The following is a 24598-nucleotide window of genomic DNA, read 5'->3' as shown; positions in this document are numbered from 1 at the left end:
TCGGGTCCATCCTGCGGGCGTCCTCTGGCTGATGCTCTGGCCACTGCGTCGGGGGCTGTGGCTCGCACGCCGGGGTCTTCGGGAAGGAAGTTGTGGTTGCGGAAATTTGGCGGCCCGGACACATGGCCACACCCCAAGGGGCTGCGGAGGGTGGTCCCCGGGCAGGGCCTGGGGTGGGGTCCCTGCCTTCTGCCCCCCCCACCCTGACCTCCTTAGCCCAGCCAGGGAAATGGGCGCACCGCCGATGCGGGCAAACGGACTCCTGGGATGGGCCAGGAGAGCGGATCCCCGGGACGGAGGGCTCTGGGGGCAGGAGCCGGGCGCGCCTGGGCCCCGGCGAGGCGCCTGCCCCCCGCCCGCCCGGCTTGGGCATGCTTGGCACGCAGCGCGCGGGCCGGTCGGATCCGTATGCGCGCCGCGTGCGCCTATTGGTATGCGGGAGCCGGCCCGGCGCGGGCGTGAGGCGGCCGCGCTGGCGGGCGGCGCGGGGGAGGCGGCGGCGGCGGCGGCGGAGCACGTCCTCGCCCCGAGCTCCGCCTGGGGCCGGGCAGGGTGAGCACAGCCGGCTCCGTCCCGGGGCCTCCAGAGAGGGGAAACTGAGGCACCATCCAGCCCCGGCTCCTCGCTGGGACCCCCGAGCCCCGCACGGACCTCAGTTTCCCTCGCAGGTCTCCCGGGGGCCCCCCTCGGGCACCGAGCGCTGCCTCCGGCTCCTTTCGGCGGCGGGAGACGCGGGTCTCGAGGCCCGCCGGCTGCTCTGAGCCGGGCCCGCGGAGATGGCGGCCCCCTACCCCGGCGGCGGCGGCGGCGGCGGCGAGCTCAAGTGCGGGGCAGGTCGCGGCCGCAGCGTCCCGTGGGACTTTCTGCCGGGGCTGGTGGTCAAGGCCCCGCCCGGACCCTGGTGAGCAAAGCCCCGCCCCCAGGGCCGTGGCCCCGCCCCCAAGGGCGGCCCGGGAGGATTCACACTCAGCCCGCCGCCCCGCCCTCTGGAGCTAGAATTTCTCACCCCGAGTGTGTCAACCTTTGTTCTACAAACAACCCCCACCGTGTTCTGCTCCTACCCCCCCATCCTCCGAGTTCACGCCCAACATTTCATTTCTCCCCTCCAACTCCTCCTCCTTCCCCCCGGAATTTATTTACACCCCGGGTTCTGTCCGCACGGCCCCGGGCAGAATTCACGCGCGGGTTCTGCCCCCACCTCCGGTGTCGAATCCACTTCCCACGTCCCGCCGGGTTCCGAGGCCCCGAGGGCGGGGCCCCCCCAGGCCGCAGCTCCCCCCCCCCCGCCCCGCCGCGAGCCCCGGGGCCCGGCTGACGCCCCCTCCGCGCCGCCCGCCCAGCCTGCAGGCGCAGCGCAAGGAGAAGTCCCGGAACGCGGCGCGCTCGCGGCGCGGAAAGGAGAACCTGGAGTTCTTCGAGCTGGCCAAGCTGCTCCCGCTGCCCGGAGCCATCTCGAGCCAGCTGGACAAGGCGTCCATCGTGCGCCTCAGCGTCACCTACCTCCGCCTGCGCCGCTTCGCCGCCCTCGGGGCGCCGCCCTGGGGACTGCGGGCCACGGGGCCACCGGCCGGCCTGGGTGAGTGCGCAGGCGCGGGGGGCGAGGGTCCCTGTGCACCCCCCGGCGGCCGGAGGGCGGGAGAGCGAGGTGCCCGCAGGCCGTCGCCCAGGCCCCTGGCCGAGAGGGAGGGAGCACGCGGTTGGGAGTCAGCCGGACCATTTGCGCGCCCCTCCCGGGAGGCTTTGACTCTCCAAGCCTCAGTCTTTTCATCTGCAAAACGGGCGCGCGAGGCAGGGATGATTTCATGAGTTCTGGCCCACCGAGGGCCGCCAACACCAGGGATCCGACCCCTGCTCCATGCTGTTATTCTTATTAGGGGAGACGAATCGTTATTATCACAAAGAAGGGCCGCAGCTCCCAGGGCGGGACGGAGCGGGGCTAGCCTGGGCCTCCCCATCCACTCATGGGCAAGAACCCCCCTCACTGAGGCTTGAGGGGACCCAGGGGGAGCACGAGGACTCTGGAGTCTGAATTCTCAGTCTGGGAAAGCGGGAGGGAGACAGTATAACGTGGCAGGTAAGATGGACAGCTCCAGAAAGACTCTCCTGGGTCCCTGTCCCCACTGGGCCACTCCCCAGCAATGTGACCCCCGGGCAGGCCGCCTTACCTCTCTGTCCCTTGTCCATGAAATGGGAATCCTGATGAGAGTCCCTTCGCACGCCCAGAGGGCTGAGATGAAAACCGACCCAGTAATGTATGTGGACACCCCGGACGTAGCTGGCACAGCAGGTGCCACCACCACGTAGTGACTCTGAGGGTCAGTGGTTACTTTGCAGGGCTGTTGGGGTCTGTGGTTCAGTAAGCATCTACTGTGTGCCTGCTACTGTCCTGGGCCCTCGGGATCCCGCAGAAAACAAGTTGGATACAGCCCCTGACGTCCCAGTAGCCAAGACCCAATAATGACATAAGTGGAGAAATGCAATCCGAACCATGGACAAGTAGGATGAGGTACAACACGGGTACACACAGCTAGCCCCCCACTTTTGTTATAATTCAACTTTATTCTTGCTAGATCCGTAGAAGTGTTATGCTCCTGTTATTACCGCTGTTTGACGGATTATTGCTTCTCTCCCGACGAGGAGACAGTCGTGTTAATCCGAGGTCGCAGGTGACAGGGACGGGGCACCCCAGGCTACACTCCCCACCAAGATGAACCAGTGTCCTTAGGGCGAGGTTGGAGGGGCTCCAATTCCCCTCCTGCCCCGGTCCCAGGGGAGGAGGGGGGAGAGAAAATAGCATTGATTAAGCTCGCAATAAATCACCATTTAAATTTAAATAATCCGGCTTCCCAGGCGGTAATTAGGCGAATTGACTGGCGCCGAGAGAATGCGGCATTAGCGCCGCTGATTACTGTCATTACCGCGAACAACATGTGCGCCGGCGGGGGATAAACATCTTGTCTATTGTCCCGAGCGCGGGGAGAGAGGAAGGGTGGGGGCGCCCAGAGAGCCCCTCCGGCGGCCAGCTCCCCCCTTCCACTGCCTGGATGGGCGCTGGAAGGGGACGGGAGCCTGCTGAGGACACGGCTGCGAGGTGGGCAGTGAGGTGGCCCACCGTGGACTTGATGAACGCCCCTGCCTCCTACCCCCTCGGAGCACCCTACCCCCTACCCCCCCACCCCTGCTGCCTGGGCCAGGACAGTCTGTGATGGAGGTACTATGCGGACTCCTTCCTAAATCCCCCGAAAGTGGGTATTTGGAGGCATCTCCTGCTCCACAGAGCCCCCAGGAAGAGGCCGAGTGCCTGCTTCCATAGGGAAACTGAGGACAGTGTCAGCTAGTCAGTAAGGCAGGGTGCCTCCCCCTCTCTGAAGGGGAGGGTGCTCCCCTGTCCTGCTCAGTTAGAAGAGCGAAGATAGCCAATGCACTCTTGAGCACTATTACGAATAACTCGCAAAAAAACCCAAACCCAAACCAAAACTAAACCACAAAAGTCGCTTAATCCTCTCAAAAACAGGAGGAAAGCAACATTGATTCCCATTTTATAGAAGTGGAAGACTGAGCCCCAGAGAGGTGAAGCTGGTTTGCCCAGCGTCCCATCCTCCGAGCCCGGGCCCAGCTGAGATGCAGACTGGCTTCCGGGGTCACCTTCGGAGCCTCCAGGCTTGGCCTGTTCGGAGGTCTCCCCGGACCTTGCAGCCCCCGCCTCTCTCTGGGCCCCGGGCTGATGTCTATAGAACAGCACAACTGATGTGCTGAGGTGCCCCGGAGTCTAGCCCCGGACCTCTGAGTCCAGGAGGAGACAGCCCGGATCCTGTATCAGGGGTCATCATTCATTCACCAGCCGCTGAACCTTCCCTGTGCCAGGCCTCGTCCTGGGGACACCCCAGGGAACAAGACAAAGTCCCTGACCTCCAGGGTGGGCCTACAAGCCCTTCTGGGTAGGCCCTCTGCCCCCCTCCCATCCCTCTGATCTCATTTTTCTACCCCTCTCACCTCCTCAGCTCCCCCCCTGCCCCCACCCCCCACTGGCCACCTTGCTGTTATTCAGAGAAACATGTTCCCACCTCAGGGCCTTTGCACTTGCTGTGCCCTCCTGCAGGAACTCCCTTCCCTCCAAATGTCAGCTTTTCAGGAAACCACCCCTGACCACCCTGAAAACTGAGAGCACCCCTGCCCTCAGCACTCCCTGTCTCCCTTTCCTGTCTTATTTCTTTCCAAAGCACCTATTGTCATCTGACTTTTTTTTTTAAGAGTTTATTTATTTATTTATTTATTTGACACAGAGCACAAGCAAGGGAGAAGCAGGAGCAGGCTCTCCACTGAGCAGGGAGCCTGATGCGGGGCCCGATCCCAGGACCCCAAGATCATGACCTGAGCACAAGGCAGACACTCAATCCACTGAGCCACCCAGGCACCCCGACACTATTTCTTAATTCTCTCTCCCCCATGACACCTTGTACCCTGAGTCCAGAAGAGTGCCTGGGGCAAAGGCCGGCTAAGTGTTTATTGGGTGACTGTGGAACAGAGTGAGGGCATGAGGTTTGACAGAAGCCCCTTAAAAGAAGGGACCTTTGAGCTGAGACTGGGAGGAGGTGAGGAAGCAGGCCCCGAAGAAAGCTGGAAGAAAAGCACATTAGGCCAAGGAAATAGGTGCAAAGGCCCTGAGGCAGACAGGAATCAGCTTGCTGAGTGCAGGCCACAGCGAGGCCTCGGAGTCCAGAGAGGAGTAGGTGAGGCAGGGGGCGCGGACGGCAGAGACCAAGTCCTGCAGGACCTCGTGGGCTTTGGTGAGGACGTTGGCTGTTAGCCGAGCGGGATGGGGGACAAGCGGATGAGGGACCGAGGTGGCCTAGGTGGCAGTCCTGAGGGTGGAAGCAGGGAGCCACATGCGGAGGTGAGTGCAGAGGCCTCAGGCCTGCCCCCAGGGAGCGAGGCTTCCCTGTCCCCAGACACGGAACATCTCTGGGGCCAACTAAGATTAGGAGGTGACCAGACTCCCAGAGCCCTGGGAGCGGCCTTCTCCCCCTGTCCCCTCTGTCCCTGCTTGGTGATGACAAATGGGACAGTTCTCAGCAGACAGGCTCCAATAAGCAACCAGCAAATGTTTGTTGAATGAGTGAGTGATGGTTGGGGTTTGGGCTTGAGGAGGGGGCAGATCCGGGAGCAGTGAAGAGGGGAATTTGGGGGTGGGAGGAGTTGAGGCATTTGCTGGGAGAGGGGGGAACGGGGGAGGGGGGAGGAGGGGGGGAACGGAGTTGGGTTTGCGGAGGCGGAGGGAGGGATAAGACGCCTCAGTCAGTGAGGGGACCGACCCCAAAGCTCCCGTCCCAACCGGGGAGCAGCGAGCCCTCCCCCTGCGCACCCCCACCCGACGTGCCCATTAAGGCTGTTAATTGCAGCCGTTCAGTCTGACCTGGGCTGATCCTGTGAGCGGGAAAATGAAGGAATTAGCAAAAATGACAGGGGAAAATTGCGACAATTAGCAGGCGGCATTGTTCCTGCCTGTCACCCGGCTGGTTCGCGCTGCATCTCGGGGGAGGGGTCCCCATCACCCTCCCCCCCCATTTATTGTTCCTGGAGCTCCAGCCAGGGGTGGGGAAAGGGTGCGAACAGCGGGAGGCGCTCCTGGGAGAAGGAGGCGTGGCCAAGACGCTAGGGGGCCGGGGGCGGGGCGGGGGCGGGGCTGGAGCCGAGGGCCGGGGTGGGGGCGGGGCGGGGCGGGGCTTGGCCGCCTGCTGTTTTGATGGTCTGGAAATAACAATAGTAATCACACTATTAATACTAATCCCGGCTCTGCATCTGGGAGCACCTGCCGTGTGCCAGGCGGGCGCTGGGCCCGAGCAGCCGGTGAGGTCGGCGCTCTTTGCAAAGCCACCTGACAGAGGAGGAAACTGAGGCACAGAGAGGTGAAGGGACTGGGCCCAGGGCACACAGCCTGGGAGGGCTTGGCACCAGACCTGGTGACCTTCAAGGTCACTGTGTCCCCTGGCTCCCCTCTCCGGACATAGGGCCCCTTGGGAGGGAGGTGGCAGTTCTCTGCAGGGTCAGGGAGAGGGTCCTGGGTGGGAACAGACTTAAGCCACCCTCACCCGACACCTCTGCTCCTGCCTGAGGGGGTGCTGCTGGGTCAGGGGGCTGGGTCCCTCTTTGCCCTGTCTCATTTGCCATGTCCTTCTGTCATGGTCTTTCTCTGGATGTCTCTCTGGGCATCTCCTTTCTGTTCTCTCCATCTCTTCATCTCTGTCTTCGTCTGTCTCTGTCTGAATTTCTCTGTGTCTACATGTCTGTCCCTATCTCTTTTAAAATACTTTTTAAGATTGGGCAGCCCAGGTGGCTCAGCGATTTAGTGCAGCCTTCAGCCCAGGTGTGACCCTGGAGACCCAGGATCAAATCCCACGTCGGGCTCCCTGCAAGGAGCCTGCTTCTCCCTCTGCCTGTGTCTCTGTCTCTCTCTCTCTCTCTGTGTGTGTGTGTCTCATGAACAAGTAAAAAAATATTAACTTTTTAAGATTTATTCATTTTAGAGAGAGGGAAAGAAAGAGCAGGGTGGAGGAGAGGAGCAGAGGGAGAGGGAAAGAGAGAAATCTCAAGCTGACTCCCCTCTGAGCACAGAGCCCATGCAGAGCTCGATCTTACCACCCTGAGATCATGACCTGAGCAGAAATTGGGAGTCAGATGCATAGCCAACTGAGCCACCCAGGTGCCGCTTAAAACTTTTTTTTTAACTTTTTTTTTAATGGCAGTAAAATGTATATAATATGGAGTTCAGCATTTTAAAATGTATGGTGGGGGGACACCTGGGTGGCTCAATGGTTGAGCATCTGCCTTTGGCTCAGGTCATGATCCCGGGGTCCTGGGATCGAGTCTCGTCGGGTTCCCCGCAGGGAGCCTGCTTCTCCCTCTGCCTGTGTCTCTGCCTCTCTTTCTGTGTCTCTCGAATAAATGAATAACATCTTTAAAAAACATAAAATGTACAAAGGGCACCTGGGTGGCTCAGTCCATTATGCATCCAACTCTTGATCTCAGCTCATGTCTTGATCTCAGGGTTGTGAGTTCAAGCTCTACAATAGGCTCCCCATGGATCCCACTCAAATTAAACAATAAAATAAAAATAAAGTGTACAATTCAGTGGCAAACCGTAGAGTCACAGAGTTGTGCAACCACCACTCTGTCTGGTTCCAGAACATTTTCATCGCACCCCCAAAAAACCTAGTCCACATTAGCAGACACTCCCCATGCCCCCTCTCTCCTGCCAGACACCCCCCTCCCCCAACCACCAACCTGCTTCCTGTCTCTATGGATTTGCGTGCTCTGGACAATTCAGAGAAACAGAGTCACACTGTGTGTGGTCTCTTGTGTCTTGCATGTCTTCACTTTAAAAAAAAATATTTTATTTATTCATGAGAGACACAGAGAGAGAGAGGCAGAGACACAGGCAGAGGGAGAAGCAGGCTCCTTTCAGGGAGCCCGACCTGGGATTTGATCCTGGGTCTCCAGGGTCACACCCTGGGCTGAAGGCAGACGCTCAACCGCTGAGCCATCCAGGCGTCCCTGTCTTCACTTTTTAAAAAAGTAGGCTCCACGCTCAACATGGGGCTCAAACTCGTGTCCCTGATACCATGAGTTGCCCACTCCACTAAGTCAGCCAGGTGCCCCATCATAATGTTTTCAGAGTCCAGCTGCATCAGAGCACGTGTCCTGGCTTCATTCATTTTCCTGGCTGAATAGTATTCCATTGCATGAATATGGCACATTTATTTATCTGTCCGTCAGGTCATGGACTTTGACGTGTTTTCACTTTTGGCTGTTAGGAATCGTGCTCCTGTGAACATCTGTGTACAACTATTTGTTAGAACACCTGTTCCCAGTTCTTTGGGGGTATATACCTAGAAGTGGAATTGCTGGGTTGGGTGGCAGGTGATTCTATGCGTGATTTATTGAGGAGCCTCCGTACTGTTCTCCAGAGTGGCCGCATCATTTTCCAGTCTCACCAGCAATGCAGAGGGGTTCTGATTTCTCCACATCCTCCCAACATTTCTCTGAATTCTAGCCATCCTAGTAGGTGTGAGGTGATATCTCGTTGGGGTTTGGTTTTTTTAAGATTTTTTTAAATATTTTATTTATTTATTGATGAAAGACACACACAGAGAGGCAGAGACACAGGAAGAGGGAGAAGCAGGCTTCATGCAGGGAGCCCAATTCTGGATCCCAGGATCATGACCTGAGCCGAAGGCAGGCACCCAACCGCTGAGAAATGCAGGCATCCTTTTTTTAAGATCTTAAGTCATCGGGATCCCTGGGTGGCGCAGCAGTTTGGCGCCTGCCTTTGGCCCAGGGCGCGATCCTGGAGACCCGGGATCGAATCCCACGTTGGGCTCCCGGTGCATGGAGCCTGCTTCTCCCTCTGCCTGTGTCTCTGCCTCTTTCTCTCTCTCTCTCTCTCTCTCTCTCTCTCTCTCTGTGACTATCATAAATAAATAAAAAATTAAAAAAAAAAAAGATCTTAAGTCATCTCTACACCCTATGCAGGGGTTGAACTCATGACCCTGAGATCAAGAGTCACCCGCTCCACCAACTAAGCCAGCTTGGTGCCCCTGTTCTTTTTTTTTTTTTCTTTTTTTTTTTCTATTGAGTTGCAATGCCCGTCTCTCTGTATTCCTCTGTATTTCCTTCCTCTGTATGTCTCTCCATCTGCTTATCTGTTTGGTGTCTTTGTGTCTCCATATCTGTTTCTTTTTTTCTGTCTTTCTCTCTCTGGCTCTCTGTACCTCTCTCTAGTCTCATTCCCATCCTTTGGATCTTACTTCACACCACTTTTTCAATCCTTCCTGGTGCTGGTACATAAAATAATTCTGTATTTGTGAGTTTCTTGCCCCCGGCCTGGGTGCCTCCACAGGGGAGGAGTAGGCTGTCCAGGGCACCTCCTTGTCCCTAGCACAGGGCCTGCTGCACACCTGGTGCTCAGGGAGACTTTCTGAATGAATGAGGCATAGATGGCTCCCTGCATCCACTGGTGTCTCCCTATCTCTGTGGCATCTCAGCCTCTTTCCGCCCCTCCCACCCCACCCCACAAGCCCAAGTCGTCCCCCCCACACACACACAGGGCCCAGGCCCCCGGTACCCTAAGATGACTACAGGACTGGGGAGGAGAGAGGGAGATCTGTAGCCTGGCTCAAATGGGGGCCTACCCACAGGCCCCGGCCTCACCCCTCCCTCTGTCCCCAGCCCCAGGCCACCGGGGGCCCATGGCGCTGGTCTCCGAAGTCTTTGAGCAGCACCTGGGTGGACACATCTTACAGGTGAGGTCCTTTCCCTGCCTGCTGCTCCTTGCTGCCACCTGGTGGCCACCTGCGGAGAGCAGCACCCTGTTCTCCAGCATCCATCCCCCCAGGAGCATCCCCAGGGGCTCCCCCTCCTGCCTGTCCTTTCCCACCACCACGGAAGCCCCTCCCCACCCCAATTAATCCATCCGAGGTGGAGATCCAGATTTCAGAATCTCTTACCACTTGCCTGCTGGACAGACAGATGCCCAGCCCTCCTCTCCCTACTTCTCCCCACTTTAGTCCCTGGATGGCTTCGTGTTTGCCTTGAACCAGGAAGGGAAGTTCCTCTACATCTCGGAGACCGTCTCCATTTATCTGGGCCTCTCGCAGGTAAGGGGCCCGCTGCAGGCTGCCTGGATTGGCTCACTGGCTCAGCCACCGTGTCCCCTGCGGGCCCGTGCATGCCCTTTCTCTCTCCTGGCCTCACCATCCCAGCCAGAAAAGCGAACTGGATCTATGGTCCTCCAAGTGCACCTGGGGGAACCCCAGAAAGCTCCACCTTACAGGTAGAGGGGAGTGGCTATTAAAATAACAGGTCAATTTGAAGAAGGCAGAGCAGCAGAAAGATCAGTTTGTTGATGAGTGTTTGCCAAATGCACCGTATTTACCCAGACTTCCTTTATCTTAACAATTGTGAAGAATTGCTGCAATTTGTATTGGAAGGGCTTGGGTTTTGCCAACTTTGGAAGATTTTCTGTGGCGCTTTAGTGGACTGGCTTGCGTTTTGTCTTTATTTCCGCCAGCTGCTTCTGCCCCAGCTCCTGCAGCTGGCATTGAAAGGTAAAAGGCAGGCAGGCAGAAACTGAGAACCCCCATCCCTGGGGGGCCTGGCTCCTGGTGGCATCTTAGGCCTTCCCAACCCATTCAGGACAAATCGCTATCCTCTCATCACTTTTGCAAAGGTTTGAGCAAATGGGAAATTTAGAAAAGCCAGCGCTTGGTTTTGGCCTTTGTGAGCACCTTTTCGGTGAGTTGTTGGAGAGGCCTGGGGGAAGAAGACCCTGAAAGTAGGGGAATGTGGACAAGAGGAGGGGAGGGGAGGTAGAGGGGAGGACAGACTTGCAGCTGGTGCAGGGAAGGGTTCGATGAGGAGGAGTTCAGAGGGAGGAGGGACAGAGGGAAGCGCTGGATCTCAAGCCCGGGGCAGTGGGAGCTCTGGGAGGTTTCTGAGAGGAGGGGGGCCATGGTCAGAGAAGTAACTTAGCAGGGGTATTTGAATGGAAACTAAAGGCCAAAAGAATAGGGAGGACTCTGGGGCAGGAACACAGCTGGGGTGGGGGTGGGAGTGATGGGGACCTGGACTGGGGGAGGTGTGGTACAAAGGAGGACTGCTTTGAGAGATTTGCGGGTGAATTGAATGGTAGGCAGTCTGACTAAAAAGCTCTAACTCTCTAAAGAGTTCGAAAACCATTCCACTGCTTGTGTCCTGATTTCCATCCCTGCTGGGACATCCTGTGGTTCATTTGGGGCCAAATGGAGGCTATGACAATCGGCCACGCAGCTCCCTAACGGAGTAAGCAGGTGCAGCAAATCCTTAATGATCACCGGATTTGACGTGAGAAGGCATAAGAAGAGCTTAAGTGTGTATCTCCTCCGAAAAAGTTAAAAAGAAATTCTAATAACGTAGAACTGGCGCGAAGGGCGCCTGCAACCTAGGCGAGTGGGCCGGAGGCTAAACCGCGGGCGAGTGGCTGCGCGCGCATCTCACCAGCCCTCTGCGGTCCCCTCTTCCGCCGGCAGGTGGAGCTGACGGGTAGCAGCGTCTTCGACTACATCCACCCCGGGGACCACTCGGAGGTGCTGGAACAATTGGGCCTCCGGACCCCCACCCCCGGGCCTCCCACCCCGCCCTCCGTGCCCTCCTCTTCCTCCTCCTCGTCTTCGTCCTCGCTTGCGGATACCCCTGAGATCGGTAATTCCAAGGGCCTGAGGGTAGATCAAGGGACACCTGGTACCCCAGCCATGCCGGCTTTCAACAAAAACCACTCTCCTTCAAGCTGCAAAGCACATTTTTGTAAAATGAATCAGAGTCTAAACCGAAGCAACAAGGCTCGGCTCCCTATAATTGCCTAGGCTGCCAAGGATTGCCTGGCTCCCCAGGATTTGAGTTTCAGAAAGACCCTTCTGGCCACCAAGTGGGGATGGGTGCCTGGGGGTTCCAGATGGAACCCAGCTCTGGCAATAAGAAAACAATGCATGGCTCATTGGAGTTCACGCGTGCTGTGCCTTAAGTGTGTAACTGCATTGAATCCTAATCACAACCCCACAAGCAGGAGCTATCACTGTCTTCATTTTGCAGAGGTGGAAACTGAGGCCCAGCACAGAGAGGTTAAGTTAACTGCCCCAGGTCACACAGCTGTAAGTGGTTGATCTGGACTCCAGCCCAGGTTTGTCTGGCTCCAGCATCTGTGCTTCCAGGCCTTCTCTCCAGTGGAATATTCCACTCCGTGTTGGCGAAGGAGGGTGCCGGGAGATTACCCTGGAAGTTTCTTTTAGTTCTATGATGTTGGGGGACTCGAGGTTAACTTCCCTATGAGTAGGATTTTCTCATATTGGGTTTGCTTCACACCAAAAACATCTGAGCTCTCAGCAGTGCTTGCAAGCTTGGGAGATGTTTGTGACACCCACGGGGTCCACTGGGGAGTGTGATTACAGTTGCACCAAAGACTGAGGCCCAGGTTTGTCTGGGTGTGAGCTGTTAGAAGGCTGTCACCGGGTTTATAGACCAACCTGTAGTTGTGGGTCTTGTTTCTCTACCCTGAGCCCCTGCTCTGTGCTGGAGAGGGCTGGGGACACAACAATGACAGTCCAGGTGGTGAAGACTAGTCCCCAGCAAATGATGATCCCGAGTGGTCAGGGCCGGAGTGGGAGACCCCAGAGGGACGGCTCACCCAGCCTGGAGGTCAGGGAGGGCTTCCTGGAGGAGGCTCTGTCTCACCTGGGTCCTGGAGTTTGTAGCTAGAGATGGGGTCAGCGGGAGGCAGTTCTTGCCCAAGTTTTAGGCCGATGTGAGGAGCTGGGCTTTATCCCAAGGGTCCTAGGGAGCCATGGCAGTTTCAGGGCAGGGAGGGACAGGGTCGTATCTGAGCTTTAGAAAGACCCAGCTGGCTGCCACTTAGAGGGAGGTTGGTATACGACTTCAGTGTATGACCGTAGGCCGTGGCCATGACGCTGTCTGGCCAGCTGTCCAGGGGCTAGGGGGGCGTGTGGTTTCTCCCGCAGGACCCCATAACCCTCCTCACTCTCCCCTCCCAGAGGCCAGCGCCGCGGAGGCGCCTCCCTTCTCCCGGGTCCAGGAGCGCTCCTTCTTCATCCGCATGAAATCCACCCTCACCAAGAGGGGGCTGCACGTCAAGGCCTCGGGGTACAAGGTGCGTGTGGGCTCCCTGGCCCCGGCTCCTGGCGCCCGAGTCCCCTCGCCCACCTGGGGGGAGCTCCCGCATGCCAGCCAGCCATGGCCTCGTGCCCGGGCACCTGTGGGTGACGGGCCCCCCTCCTCCAACCCCGCCTGCCGCCTGCAGGTCATCCACGTGACGGGGCGCCTTCGGGCCCGCTCCCTGGGCCTTGTGGCTCTGGGCCACACCTTGCCCCCCGCCCCACTGGCCGAGCTGCCACTACACGGACACATGATCGTCTTCCGTCTCAGCCTGGGTCTCACCATCCTTGCTTGTGAGAGCAGGTACCGGGGTTGGGGGCCGAGGCGGGCGGCTGGGGCCACGCGGGAGAGCTGGGGCGCTGGGGAGCCCCGGGGGCGGAAGAGCGGCGGAGGTACTGGAAGGCGGGGCCGGGGCGGGGCCTGCGGGAGGGGGGTGGTCGTGCTGGGGGCGGGGCTTGCGCGGGGCCCCCTGCTGCAGAGCCCCGCCTCTCCTCTCCACTGTCTCCTGCACCGTGCAGTGGGGAAATTAAATAGTGAGATCGTCCCCACGCTCTGAGCGCCTTCGGAGTGCCCGGGGCCACCCCACACCCGGGAGTGGTGAATGCCCGTAGTCACCGCAGGAGGGACACTGGTATTTAACCCATTTGACCCAGGGTTAAACTGAGGCCCAGACCACCCCAGAGCCAGGTTTTGTACCCTGGTGATTCCAGAACCAACCCTGCCTTTTTTCCTCCTCCCCGTGGTTTCAGACCCCTTCTCACCTCTCTCTGTCGCCCGCTGTCCTCAGAGTCAGCGATCACATGGACCTGGGGCCCTCAGAGCTCGTGGGTCGCAGCTGCTACCAGTTTGTCCATGGACAGGATGCAGCCAGGATCCGCCAGAGCCACCTGGACCGTGAGAAACCCCGCCTCCCAGCACCCCCATGCCCTGCACCCTGAGCCACAGCTCAGACGTGGGGTGGGAGTAAAGGGACCGTGGTGTCTCTCTGACCCACCCTTAGAAATCTAGAAGGTCTCCATGCCAGGTTAGCACTTGGTCCTTCTGACTCGGTCTCTGTCCATCTCCTCCCTACCGCCACCCTCTCTGTGCCCCTGTCTCTCCATCTCTTTCTGTATCTGTCTCTCTCTGACTGTCTTGGCTCATCCCTGGGCTGGGCCCAGTGCTGGACAAGGGGCAGGTGATGACCGGTTACTACCGCTGGCTGCAACGGGCTGGGGGCTTCGTGTGGCTGCAGTCCGTGGCCACCGTGGCTGTGAGTGGGAAGAGCCCCGGGGAGCGCCACGTGCTCTGGGTCAGCTATGTGCTCAGGTGAGGGCTGTACCCCGCCCGGCCCACAGGGGCCTCAGAACCCCTCCACAAGACTCTGCTGTCTCTCCCCAGCTTAGTGGTGGTGGTAGGTTTCTTGAAGAGGCCAAGCCCAGAGGGTTTGAAAAACAGGAAGGGGACAGGGGGACAGTGAGAGGAAAGACCTTCAGGTGGTGTGACCTTGCTTGCAGAGGGCAGAGAGGAGTGAAGACACAGCTTTGAGGTGGCTTCTGCCCCAGGCAGAGGGTCTGGGCCTGATTCCGGGGCACGGGGAAGCCATGGCAGGGCTTAAGGCTGGAGAGGGTCACAGTCACATCTGCTTTGTGGAAAGATGCATGAAGTGGGAGGTCTGAAGAACAGGACCAGGGCCGGGAGCCCAGGGAAGAGGCTGGGGTGGCTCCGGGAAATGCCAGGCAGTGCAGGTGGAGGAGGGGAGGTGGCCATCTGCTGCCACCCACATCTCTGGCTTTGCCAGGCCTGGGTTCCAGCCTCTGAGGGTAGCAGTGGTCTGAAAGGAAGATGCTCAGGGGAGATGAGCATGAGGTGCCCAGGAGATACCTAGATGGCGACATCTGGGGGCGGGGGCCGGGCTGCCCAGGTCTGGCCTATGGAGATAGGACTAAGCTGGGCTAGACCCCAGGTTGGCTAGACCCCGGGGTTCCAGTGATGAGCCCTAAGTACAATGGGGTGGGGGTTCTATCCCACCTGTCCTGTCCCCAGCCAAGCCGAGGGTGGCCAGACCCCCCTGGATGCCTTCCAGCTTCCAGCCAGCGTGGCCTGTGAGGACATATCCAGCCCAGAGCCAGAGCCCACAGGTGAGCCCCACCTCCCACCTCACCCCAGGAAGCTCCAAGGGGCCTCTGGGGCATGAGCTCTCTAGTCTGGAAGCCACATTAGCCACGTGTGATCACTTACATTCAATTAAAAATGGAAGATTCAGTTTCTCAGTCACCCATGCCGCATTGTAAGGCTCAGTAGCCTCATGTGGCCAGTGGCTAATGAGCTGGATCACGCAGATATGGAACGTCATCGAGGAAAGTTCTGTTGGACAGCAAGGGTCTAGACCAGGGTCTGTCAGTCTCCCCTCTACTGATATCTAAGGCCAAATCATCCTTAGCTTTGGGGGCTGTCCTGTGCATTGTAGGGTGTTTCACAGAATCCCCAGCCTCCACCCACTAGATGCCAGGAGCACCCTCCACCCTAGTTGTGGCAACCAAATATGTCTCCAGACTGTCACATGTGCCCCTATGGGACAAAATGTTCCCAGCTGAGACCCACAGGTCTAGACCACTGAACTCAGCTTCATTCTACAGCTGGGAAGAGTGGGGGCTGGGGACGCACACACCAGCGCCCTTCATGTCTCCCTTTTCCAGAGCCAGAGCCTCCAGCAGAAGGGAAGCAAGCTGCCCCCCTAGACAAGGATGAGGCTCCCCGGAGCCGGGGCAAACGCATCAAAGTGGAGCCTGGCCCAGGGGAGGCTAAAGACCCAGAGGACAGTGGAGACGAGGAGCCATCCAGCCACCCAGCCCTGCCGAGGCCTGAGTTCACTTCTGTTATCCGGGCAGGGGCCCTGAAGCAGGACCTGGTGCGGCCCTGGGGCCTGGGGCCTCCCGGAGACCCCCCACCTTCCCTCCTCCATGCCAGCTTCCTGCCCCCCGTCGTGCGGGGCCTGTGCACCCCCGGCGCCATCCGCTACGGTCCTGCGGAGCTGGGCCTCATGTACCCACACCTCCAGAGGCTGGGCCCGGGCCCCACCCTCCCCGAGGCCTTCTACCCGACCCTGGGCCTGTCATACCCGGGGCCCACAGGCGCCAGGGTGCAGCGGAAGGGGGACTGAGGACTCCAGAGCTGCCTACAGAGCCGGACCCTGAGGGACAGGTGGCGCCCCGAGGGCACTGCGATGAGGCTCTCAGTCCTGTACGCCATCCCAGGAAATTAAACACCATCTCCCCCTCTGTGGCTCGGTCTCCAGGGGCCTTGGGGCTCCTCTCTCCTTTTTGTTACCCTCCTTGGTCACCTCCGGCTGCCACAGCTGGCTCCCATGCCCGCCCTCTCAGTCGCAGGAACCACCACTCAGAACATGCAGCGAGCAAAGGGTCAGGTTTTAATGTCCCGGTCCTCGGGCCACCCCCTGGCCGTCCAGCGCCCGGCCATTCCCCGTGGCCCAGCTGCTCACTCTGGCGGTGGCCGGCCTGCTTCATCGGGGCCTTCAGCAGCGGCTGTCCCATCGTCCTCGGGCACCAGTTCCACATCCAGCTCCAGTTGGCCCATGTAAAGGCCGACAGCACAAGCCCACAGCAGGCCTACAGCCAGCACGGCCCCCACGCTGGCTGCCGCGCCCCCCAATGACAGCTGCATGGGTCCTCGCAGCGCCGCCAGGCCCACCACGTAGGAGGAGCCACCCCACACCACGCACAGGCCGCCCAGCAGGAAGAAGCCTGTGCGGAGACAGGGCAGAGGGGCCACAGTCAACAGAAGGGAGGGCCTGAGCTCCCAGGCTGGGGCTGCAGTGGGGTGGCTGGAGGCTGGAGTCTGGAGTCTGGGAGCCAGATGACCCAGGGACGGAGGTGGGTCAGGAGACCCAGATGAAGTTAACCGATGGGGCAAACTCAAGGTCAGGGTAGGGGTCAGTACAGAGCCAAGCTCAGGGGCATGAGAAGGGGTCAGAGGGGATGTCTAGGAGGTGGAGGTGGCATACAGGACCAAAGGAGGAGTGGGGAGCTGGTCTGAGAGGGTCAGAGGGGTGGCAGTAGCAGCCAAGCCAGTCTGGGGCTGGGCCAGCATGAGGGGCTCCGATGGGACCCTCATCTTTGTTGAGAAGTCAGATGGGAGGGGCAAAGACCCACGGCCAACCCAGGGCCACGGGGCGAGAGTGGGGGTCTGTACTCACCGTAGGCAGCTTCCCGACCCATGTCACTCTGCATGAAGGAGATGACCCCGATGCCTGATGCCAGGAGGCCATTGCGGAACCAGGAGAGGAAGGCTACAGGAAGAGGGGGTGGGGGGACCAAATCGTATCAGCCCAAACCCTGCCTCCAGCCCCATCTGCCCGGACAGTTATCCCACCCTAAATCCCCGCCTAGTCCTGGCGGCCCTCCACCTAACCTTATCCCCCCACCCCCAACTGTCTGGCTCCCATCCATCTCTGAGCCCTCTCCCTCAAACTCCGCAGCACCAAAGATTCAAGTCACTCTGAAGAATGTGGAGGGGAATCTAGAACCAGAATTGCAGGACCTAGACCCCTGGACAGACTGGCAGATCCCCAGTGGTCATCCTGGTCAACACCCCCCGCCCCATACAGGTATATCCCCGCTCCGGGACGAACTCTTCCGGTCTCTCTCCAGCTTCCCCCTTCAGTTTTCCTCCAACGCCAACTATCTGCTACCGCGTCGGTCCTTCCTAGATGTCACTTACATCCATTCAAGGCCCTTGTGGGGCGCTAACGGACTAGTCGGGGTTACAAACCCCACACCCTCCACTCCATCCTCTATCTACCCTCTCCGCATGGGAGGCCCCGCCCCCGGCAGCCTGGATCACCTGGCCCTCCAATCAGCCCAGAGCTTTTCTTTTATTGGTTGTTTCTCCCTCCAATCCGGAGCTCGCCCCCTCTTCGGTGGGGATCCACGCTCCCGCCTAATGCAGAGTGGTCTCCTCTTCAAGCTGAACTGGCTCGTCCAGCGCGGACCCCTCTAGCTGGCAACTCCCCTGCCCGCAGCCCTCTCCGGACGCCCCTCTCGCCCAGGCAGTGCAATTTTATAAGGCGGCCTGTCCTAGCCCGACCGACCGCTCCGATCCCTACTGCACCCCGCTAACTGCACACACCGTCCCATCCGCAAGCCCGCAAAGAATTGCGGACAGACTGCGCTCTTGCAGCAAGCGCTTCCCTGCGCTTATACGGAAGCCCTTCTCGCTCCGGAGCCCCGGCCCAGTTTCCAGCAGGAGCCCCGCCCCCACCCCCCGCTCGCGCGCGTCGGCGGCTCGGCTATCCGGGACCCCCCTCTCCCATCGGGGCCGACCCCAGCCTCAGACCTGTCTCGTGCGCCTTCCGGAGGAGCCAGGCGTCCGCACGGTCCAGCTCGGACACGGGGGGCGGCGAAGCCCCAGCGCGGGGGCCGTGGCCGGGGGCGAAGGACCCCCGGGCGCCCCCGCTCCGGGGCCGCGGAGGCGGCAGCAGCGCCCCCCGGAAGCGGAGCCGGGCCAGTCGGGCAGCCCGAGCCCACCACCAGCCGCCTCCCATGGTTCTCACTACGGCCGCCGCTCACCGCCCCGCCCTCACGGGCTGGCCGTAGGCTGGAGAACACGTCACTCAGGCTGGGCAGCTCACCCATTGGTTCTGCGAGCGCCACTCAGGGCTGGCCCCCACTGTCCATTGGTCGAAAGGGCGGTGGTTCCTCCTCTGTCATCTGTGCCGGTACTGCGCGTCCCGCCTTGCTCTTGCTGCTGGACTACGAATCCCAGAGATCATTGAGCCCATAGAAGACCGATCTTCGAAGCTGGGGGCACGATGTCTGCCGGGACTTGTAGTTTTTGTTAATAACTTTAATTCTAATAGCCAATAAACCAAACTAAACCAAAACAAAACTCTGGTTAATGTAGGACCTTACCAAAATCTCGAAGAGCCGAGAGGAGAAAATAAAACAACATAAATCCCACCGATGAACAGTTACTACTAATACTTTGTTGTACTCCTGACCCGTCTTTTTTCTAGGCAAATGTGAAACGAGATACCATCTGACAAATTAACTTTTTTCACAAAACAATAAGTCGTGAACCCTAGCAGCATTGAGTATTTCTCCAGGAATAATTTCTTATTAAAATTTTTTTTCTTATTTAAGGGATCCCTGGGTGGCGCAGCGGTTTGGCGCCTGCCTTTGGCCCAGGGCGCGATCCTGGAGACCCGGGATCGAATCCCACATCGGGCTCCCGGTGCATGGAGCCTGCTTCTCCCTCAGCCTGTGTCTCTGCCTCTCTCTCTCTCTCTCTCTCTCTGTGACTATCATAAATAAATAAAAAAAAAATTGAAAAAAAATATTTAAAAAAATATTATTAGCTTTGGGGACATCCCTGGGTGGCTCAGCGGTTTAGCACCTGCCTTTGGCCCAGGGCGTGATCTTGGAGTCCCGGGATCAAATCCCACATCGGGCTTCCTGCATGGAGCCTGCTTCTTTCTGCGTGTGTGTGTGTGTGTCTCATGAATAAATAAATAAAATCTTTAATATATATATATTATTACCTTTGAACACGGTACAAGATGCAAAAGTTACAAAAGGGTCTAATGAAAAGTAATTCTCTCCCCGTGCCCCAGGCAACCATCCCCATCCTCCGTTCTGCAGCATTAAGTTTAATGGTTCATACCAATGCATTATAAATAGGTACCACAGGGGATCCAGACTCTAGGTTGCTTCCAATTTTCCCTGCTATAAACAATTGCTGTTTCCTTTTAGTTTTAAACTTAAGTCTGAGTCAGGATGGCTCTGATCCCACTGGCAAATTTCTGAAGTCAGCTTCTGCCTCCACACATAGTTTCTATATCCCCTTCTTACATTGTGTGGTAATGATTGCTATACTTACCTGTTTCTGCCAATAGGCTGTGAGCTTCAGTGGATTGGGTCCTTGACTGATACATCTCCATACCCCCCAACCCAATATAAGTAGGAGAATTTGTAAATAATAAACATTTACTAATGGCTTTTCCTGTGCAAAGAATTGTGCAAGGCACAGTCTATACATATTGTTATTTAATTCTCAATGGAACTCCAGGAGTTAATAATTAGAATAGTCCCTCTTTTATAGGGAGGGAAAAGTGATGCAATAGAATTTGATGTCTATTGGGCACTAACTTTGTGTCAGATGCTGTGCTCTTGCATTACATAGATACTGTCACTAAATCCTCAAAATAAGGGTGCCGGGGTGGCTCAGCCTTGATCTCAGCTCAGGTCTTGATCTCAGGGTTGTGGACTCAAGCCCTGTGTTGGGCTTCACACTGAGCATGGAGACTACTTTTTAAAAAAATCAATTTCCTGGGATCCCTGGGTGGCGCAGCGGTTTGGCGCCTGCCTTTGGCCCAGGGCGCGATCCTGGAGACCCGGGATCGAATCCCACGTCGGGCTCCCGGTGCATGGAGCCTGCTTCTCCCTCTGCCTGTGTCTCTGCCTCTCTCTCTCTGTGACTATCATAAATAAATAAAAATTTAAAAAAAATCAATTTTCTGTTTATATATTACAGGAAACAGCTGCAAAATGAGATTAAAAATAAGTTCCTTTACAATAGTATCAAAACCAAAAATACTTAGGAAATATTTTAATAAGAGATATGCAAGATTTCTACACTGAAAAGTAAAAATACTGTTGAGTCACATCAAAGAAGATCTAAATTGGGCAGCCCAGAGGGCTCGGCAGTTCAGTGCTGCCTTCAGCCCAGGGCCTGATCCTGGAGACCCAGGATTGAGTCCCACGTTGGGCTCCCTGCATGGATCCTGCTTCTCCCTCTGCCTGTGTCTCTGCCTCTCTCTCTCTCTCTCTCTCTCTTTCTGTGTGTGTCTCATGAATAAATAAATAAAATATTAAAACAAAGAAGATCTAAATAAATGGAGAAAATACCATGTTCACTGATTGGAAAACTCCTTGTTCTCATGGAGCTTCCATTCTAATTTTTTTTAAATTTTTATTTATTTATGATAGTCACAGAGAGAGACAGAGAGAGGCAGAGACACAGGCAGAGGGAGAAACAGGCTCCATGCACCGGGAGCCTGATGTGGGATTCGATCCTGCGTCTCCAGGATCGCGCCCTGGGCCAAAGGCAGGCGCCAAACCGCTGCGCCACCCAGGGATCCCCTGGAGCTTCCATTCTAGAAGGATAGGCAGAAAATAAGCAATAAACATGCTAAATAAGTAAATCCTAGGGAAAGTCCAGGACACTAGAGGAGACCAGAGAGGCCACCTACCCCAGCCAGGATGTTGAGTCAGCAAAGGGGTGCCTAAGTCGAAACCTGAACTTTGAGTAGGCATGGAATGGATAAAGCATGATCAGAGTCTTGCAGAAAGAATCTGGGGCCCAAAAAAGTTTATAATGAGTGTAGAAAATTGAACATAAACAACTATTTACTGTCATGAGATGTTTCCTTTTCTTCCTTGGGTAGCCATGACAACTACATTTTCCAACGAGCCGTACAGTGTGTAGAGATCTTTTGAATCCAGAAAAGAAGTTCTGACTACCCTAACTTCAACCAGAGCAAGGGGACCCTCCAAGGTCACCCCTTTTAGTTCTTGAGACAACTGTAATCCCTGATCCTGTGCAGCAGAAAGCCATGGAGGATTTATGCTGGGACAGACAATGTTCAATTTATCTGTTTTTTTTTTTTAATTTTTATTTATTTATGAGAGAGAGAGAGAGGCAGAGACACAGGCAGAGGGAGAAACGGGCTCCATGCAGGGAGCCCGATGTGGGACTCGATCCCGGCACTCCAGGATCACGCCCAGGCTGCAGGTGGCGCTAAACCGCTGCGCCATTGGGGTGCCCTAAATTATTTTTATTTTTTTTAAAGTTTTTTTTATTTATTTATGATAATCACACACACACACACACACACACAGAGAGAGAGAGAGGCAGAGACACAGGCAGAGAGAGAAGCAGGCTCCATGCACCGGGAGCCCGACGTGGGATTCGATCCCGGGTCCCCAGGATCGCGCCCTGAGCCAAAGGCAGGCGCCAAACCGCTGCGCCACCCAGGGATCCCCCCCCTTTTTTTTTTAAAGTAAAGAAGGGATGCCTGGGTGGCTCAGCAGTTGAGCACCTGACTTCGGCTAAGGGCCTGATCCTGGAGTCCCACATCGGGCTCCCTACATGGAGCCTGCTTTTCCCTCTGCCTGTGTCTCTGAGAGACACACAGTGAGAGAGACAGAGACACAGGCAGAGGGAGAAGCAGGGTCCTTGCGGAGACCACGATGTGGAACTTGATCTCAGGACCCCAGGATCATGCCCTGAGCCCAAGGTAGACGCCCAATCGCTGAGCCACCCAGGTACCCCTAAATAAAATCTTTAAAATAAATAGGGCGTAAAATAAATAGGGTGGCTCAGCGGTTTAGCGCCGCCTTCAGCCTAGAAGGTGAGCCTGGAGACCCGGGATTGAGTCCCACGTCGAGCTCCCTGCATGGAGCCTGCTTCTCCGTCTGTCTGTCTGCCTCTCTCTGTCTCTCATGAATAAATAAATAAAATCATGAAAGAAAGAAAGAAAGAAAGAAAGAAAGAAAGAAAGAAAGAAAGAAAGAAAGAAAGAAAGAAAGAAAGAAAGAAACTTGCAAGAGGACACGTGACCCTGTCAGTAGCTATTTATTTCTCTCCATTCCTTCCCTAGTTCAAACCCTTGCTATCTTTCACCTGGACAGCTGAAACCAGCCCACTTATTGGTCTCCAGAACTCCCTAAGGTAGATTCTCCGATTATTATTTCAGCAAATATTTATTGAATATCTTCTATGTACCAAGCTCTGTTTAAGACACTGAGGATATTGAAAGAAAGAAAGAAAGAAAGAAAGAAAGAAAGAAAGAAAGAAAGAAAGAAAGAAAGAAAGAAAGAAAGAAAGAAAGACACAGGCTATAGGAGTTCCTGGGTGGCTCAGTCTGCTAAGTGGTTGACTCTTGATTTCAGCTCAGGTCATGATCTCAGATTTGTGAGATCGCACCCCTGCTAAGATTCTCTCCTTCGGGATCCTTGGGTGGCGCAGCGGTTTGGCGCCTGCCTTTGGCCCAGGGCGCGATCCTGGAGACCCGGGATCGAATCCCATGTCGGGCTCCCAGTGCATGGAGCCTGCTTCTCCCTCTGCCTGTGCCTCTGCCTCTCTCTCTCTCTGTGACTATCATAAATAAATAAAAAAAAAATTAAAAAAAAAAAAAAAAGATTCTCTCCTTCTCTCTCCCTCTGCCCCTCCCTGCCTCTCCCTCTCTAATCTAAAACTAAAACAAAAAGCACTAAAGAGGGGATCCCTGGGTGGCTCAGCGGTTTAGCGCCTGCCTTTGGCCCAGGGCACGATCCTGGAGACCCGGGATGGAGTCCCACGTCAGGCTCCTGGCATGGAGCCTGCTTCTCCCCCTCCCTTTGCCTGTGTCTCTGCCTCTCTCTCTCTCTATGTCTATCATAAATAAATAAAATCTTTAAAAAAAAGCACTAAAGATATAGCAGTGAACTAAACAGAAAAATAATGTGTTCTAACTCCTATGGACATGACAGCACTGAGCAAGGGAGACAAAGGAATAATTATCATTTCAGGAAGGGTTAAATCCACGCAGAAAATACATCAAGTTGATGAGGGAGACAGTGTCATGAGACTACGGCAGCCAGCCTCTAGGATGATGCCAACTATCTTCAAATTTTGTGTCGTCTCCTCCCTCACCCAATCAGGACTGCTCTGTGCGGCCATTAGGAGTGACATGTGTGACTTCTAAGGCTGGGTCATAAAAGACATTGCCGCCTCCACTGTGCTCTTTTGGATCACCCTCTGTGGGAAGCCAGCTGTCACATTGTGAGGACACCTGAGCAGTCTTGGGGAGAAGCCAACAGCCAGCACCAGCTTGCCAGCCACATGAGTGAACCTGCTGGAAGGCTCCTCCAGCCCCTGTCAAGGCCTAGGATGAGCACAGCCCTGGCCTGAACCTCATGAGAAACCCTGAACCAGGACCACCCAGCTAAGCTACCCCTGTGGGTATTTCCTGATCCACAGACACTATGTGCAATAATATACATTTATTATTTTAAACTGCTGAGTTTTGGGGATGAGACATATGAGTAGCAATCTGAGTGACAAGGAGTCATCTGTCAGGTGATGATGTTGAGGAGTGCTCCAAGCAGAGACCTGAAGCTGAAGTCTTCAGGAGTGTGCTTGACATGCACGAGGAATAGCCAGGGGGCCCATGTGGTTGGAGCAAAGTGAGCAAAGAGAGAAGGAAGGAGAAGTCAGAGACAGATGAGGGGATCGGGTTGTTGGTGTCTCATGGGCCATGGTGAAGGCTTCCTATTTTATGTTAAGTGTGAGGAGAGCCAGTGGGAGATTTTGAGCTGGGAGGTAGCATGATCCGATGTTCATCTTTAGAATGTGGTGCTGACTGCTCAGTGGAAAAAAGACTTAGAGCCAGAGGATAGTATGCTTTTTTTTTTTTTTTTTAAGATTGGTTTATTTGAGACAGAGAGTGCACACAGGAGCAAGGGGAGGGGCAGAGGGAAAGAATCTCCAGTAGACTCCCTGCTGAGCGTGGAGCCCAACGCAGGGCTCAATCCCATGACCCTAAGATCATGACCTGAGCCAAAATCAAGAGCCAAACACCCAGACGCCCCACCAAGGGCTACTTTAAATGAGTATCTAGTGATGTCTCTTCCTAGCTGAACCCTTTCCATCACCCTCTAGAATCTTGGCTAAAAGACCTGCTGGGCCAGGCCCCTCCTTACCTGCTCCTTCATCTCCCACTAAGGAGAGCTTGGATTTTATGGAGGGAGAGGCAGATTGGGAGCTCTGTAGGGTGGCTAAACTTGGGAGAGAGTTCAAATGGGCTGTAACAGCCTGCTGCTGGCAATGAACCCTAAGCATTAAATGGGATTAAGTGGAA

The 24598-nt window shown here is 56.2% G+C and overlaps 2 protein-coding genes across 2 annotated transcripts; one reads left to right on the top strand and one right to left on the bottom strand.

Moving 5' to 3' along the window:
* The first annotated feature begins 650 nt into the window (after window positions 1-650).
* On the top strand, window positions 651-15963 carry NPAS1 (neuronal PAS domain protein 1). The gene is made up of 11 exons (XM_025424544.3): window positions 651-901; window positions 1341-1576; window positions 9226-9299; window positions 9564-9653; window positions 11064-11235; window positions 12579-12694; window positions 12845-13002; window positions 13487-13593; window positions 13860-14007; window positions 14725-14819; window positions 15378-15963. The coding sequence occupies exons 1-11, from the start codon at window positions 777-779 to the stop codon at window positions 15839-15841; spliced, it is 1785 nt and encodes a 594-aa protein (XP_025280329.3). The 5' UTR covers window positions 651-776; the 3' UTR covers window positions 15842-15963.
* Window positions 15964-16089: 126 nt separating this feature from the next.
* On the bottom strand, window positions 16090-18286 carry TMEM160 (transmembrane protein 160). Its single transcript, XM_035712456.2, has 3 exons — window positions 18034-18286; window positions 16895-16987; window positions 16090-16442 (listed from the first exon to the last, which is right to left on the bottom strand). Exons 1-3 carry the CDS (start codon window positions 18239-18241, stop codon window positions 16177-16179), a joined length of 567 nt encoding a protein of 188 aa, XP_035568349.1. The 5' UTR covers window positions 18242-18286; the 3' UTR covers window positions 16090-16176.
* Window positions 18287-24598: the final 6312 nt, after the last annotated feature.

Source organism: Canis lupus, chromosome 1 (assembly GCF_003254725.2).
Source record: "Canis lupus dingo isolate Sandy chromosome 1, ASM325472v2, whole genome shotgun sequence".
NCBI lineage: Eukaryota > Metazoa > Chordata > Mammalia > Carnivora > Canidae > Canis > Canis lupus.
This window is presented reverse-complemented; position numbering and strand designations above follow the sequence as displayed.

Excerpts from the sequence above, each read along its gene's own strand:
- NPAS1 (XM_025424544.3), top strand. The coding sequence starts at position 777 with ATGGCGGCCCCCTACCCCGGCGGCGGCGGCGGCGGCGGCGAGCTCAAG. Across the intron at positions 13,003-13,486 it reads ATCCTTGCTTGTGAGAGCAG|AGTCAGCGATCACATGGACC; the intron begins GTACCGGGGTTG and ends CGCTGTCCTCAG. Across the intron at positions 14,008-14,724 it reads TGGGTCAGCTATGTGCTCAG|CCAAGCCGAGGGTGGCCAGA; the intron begins GTGAGGGCTGTA and ends TCCTGTCCCCAG.
- TMEM160 (XM_035712456.2), bottom strand. The coding sequence starts at position 18,241 with ATGGGAGGCGGCTGGTGGTGGGCTCGGGCTGCCCGACTGGCCCGGCTC. Across the intron at positions 16,988-18,033 it reads CCGGAAGGCGCACGAGACAG|CCTTCCTCTCCTGGTTCCGC; the intron begins GTCTGAGGCTGG and ends CTCTTCCTGTAG. Across the intron at positions 16,443-16,894 it reads GGGTCGGGAAGCTGCCTACG|GCTTCTTCCTGCTGGGCGGC; the intron begins GTGAGTACAGAC and ends GTCTCCGCACAG.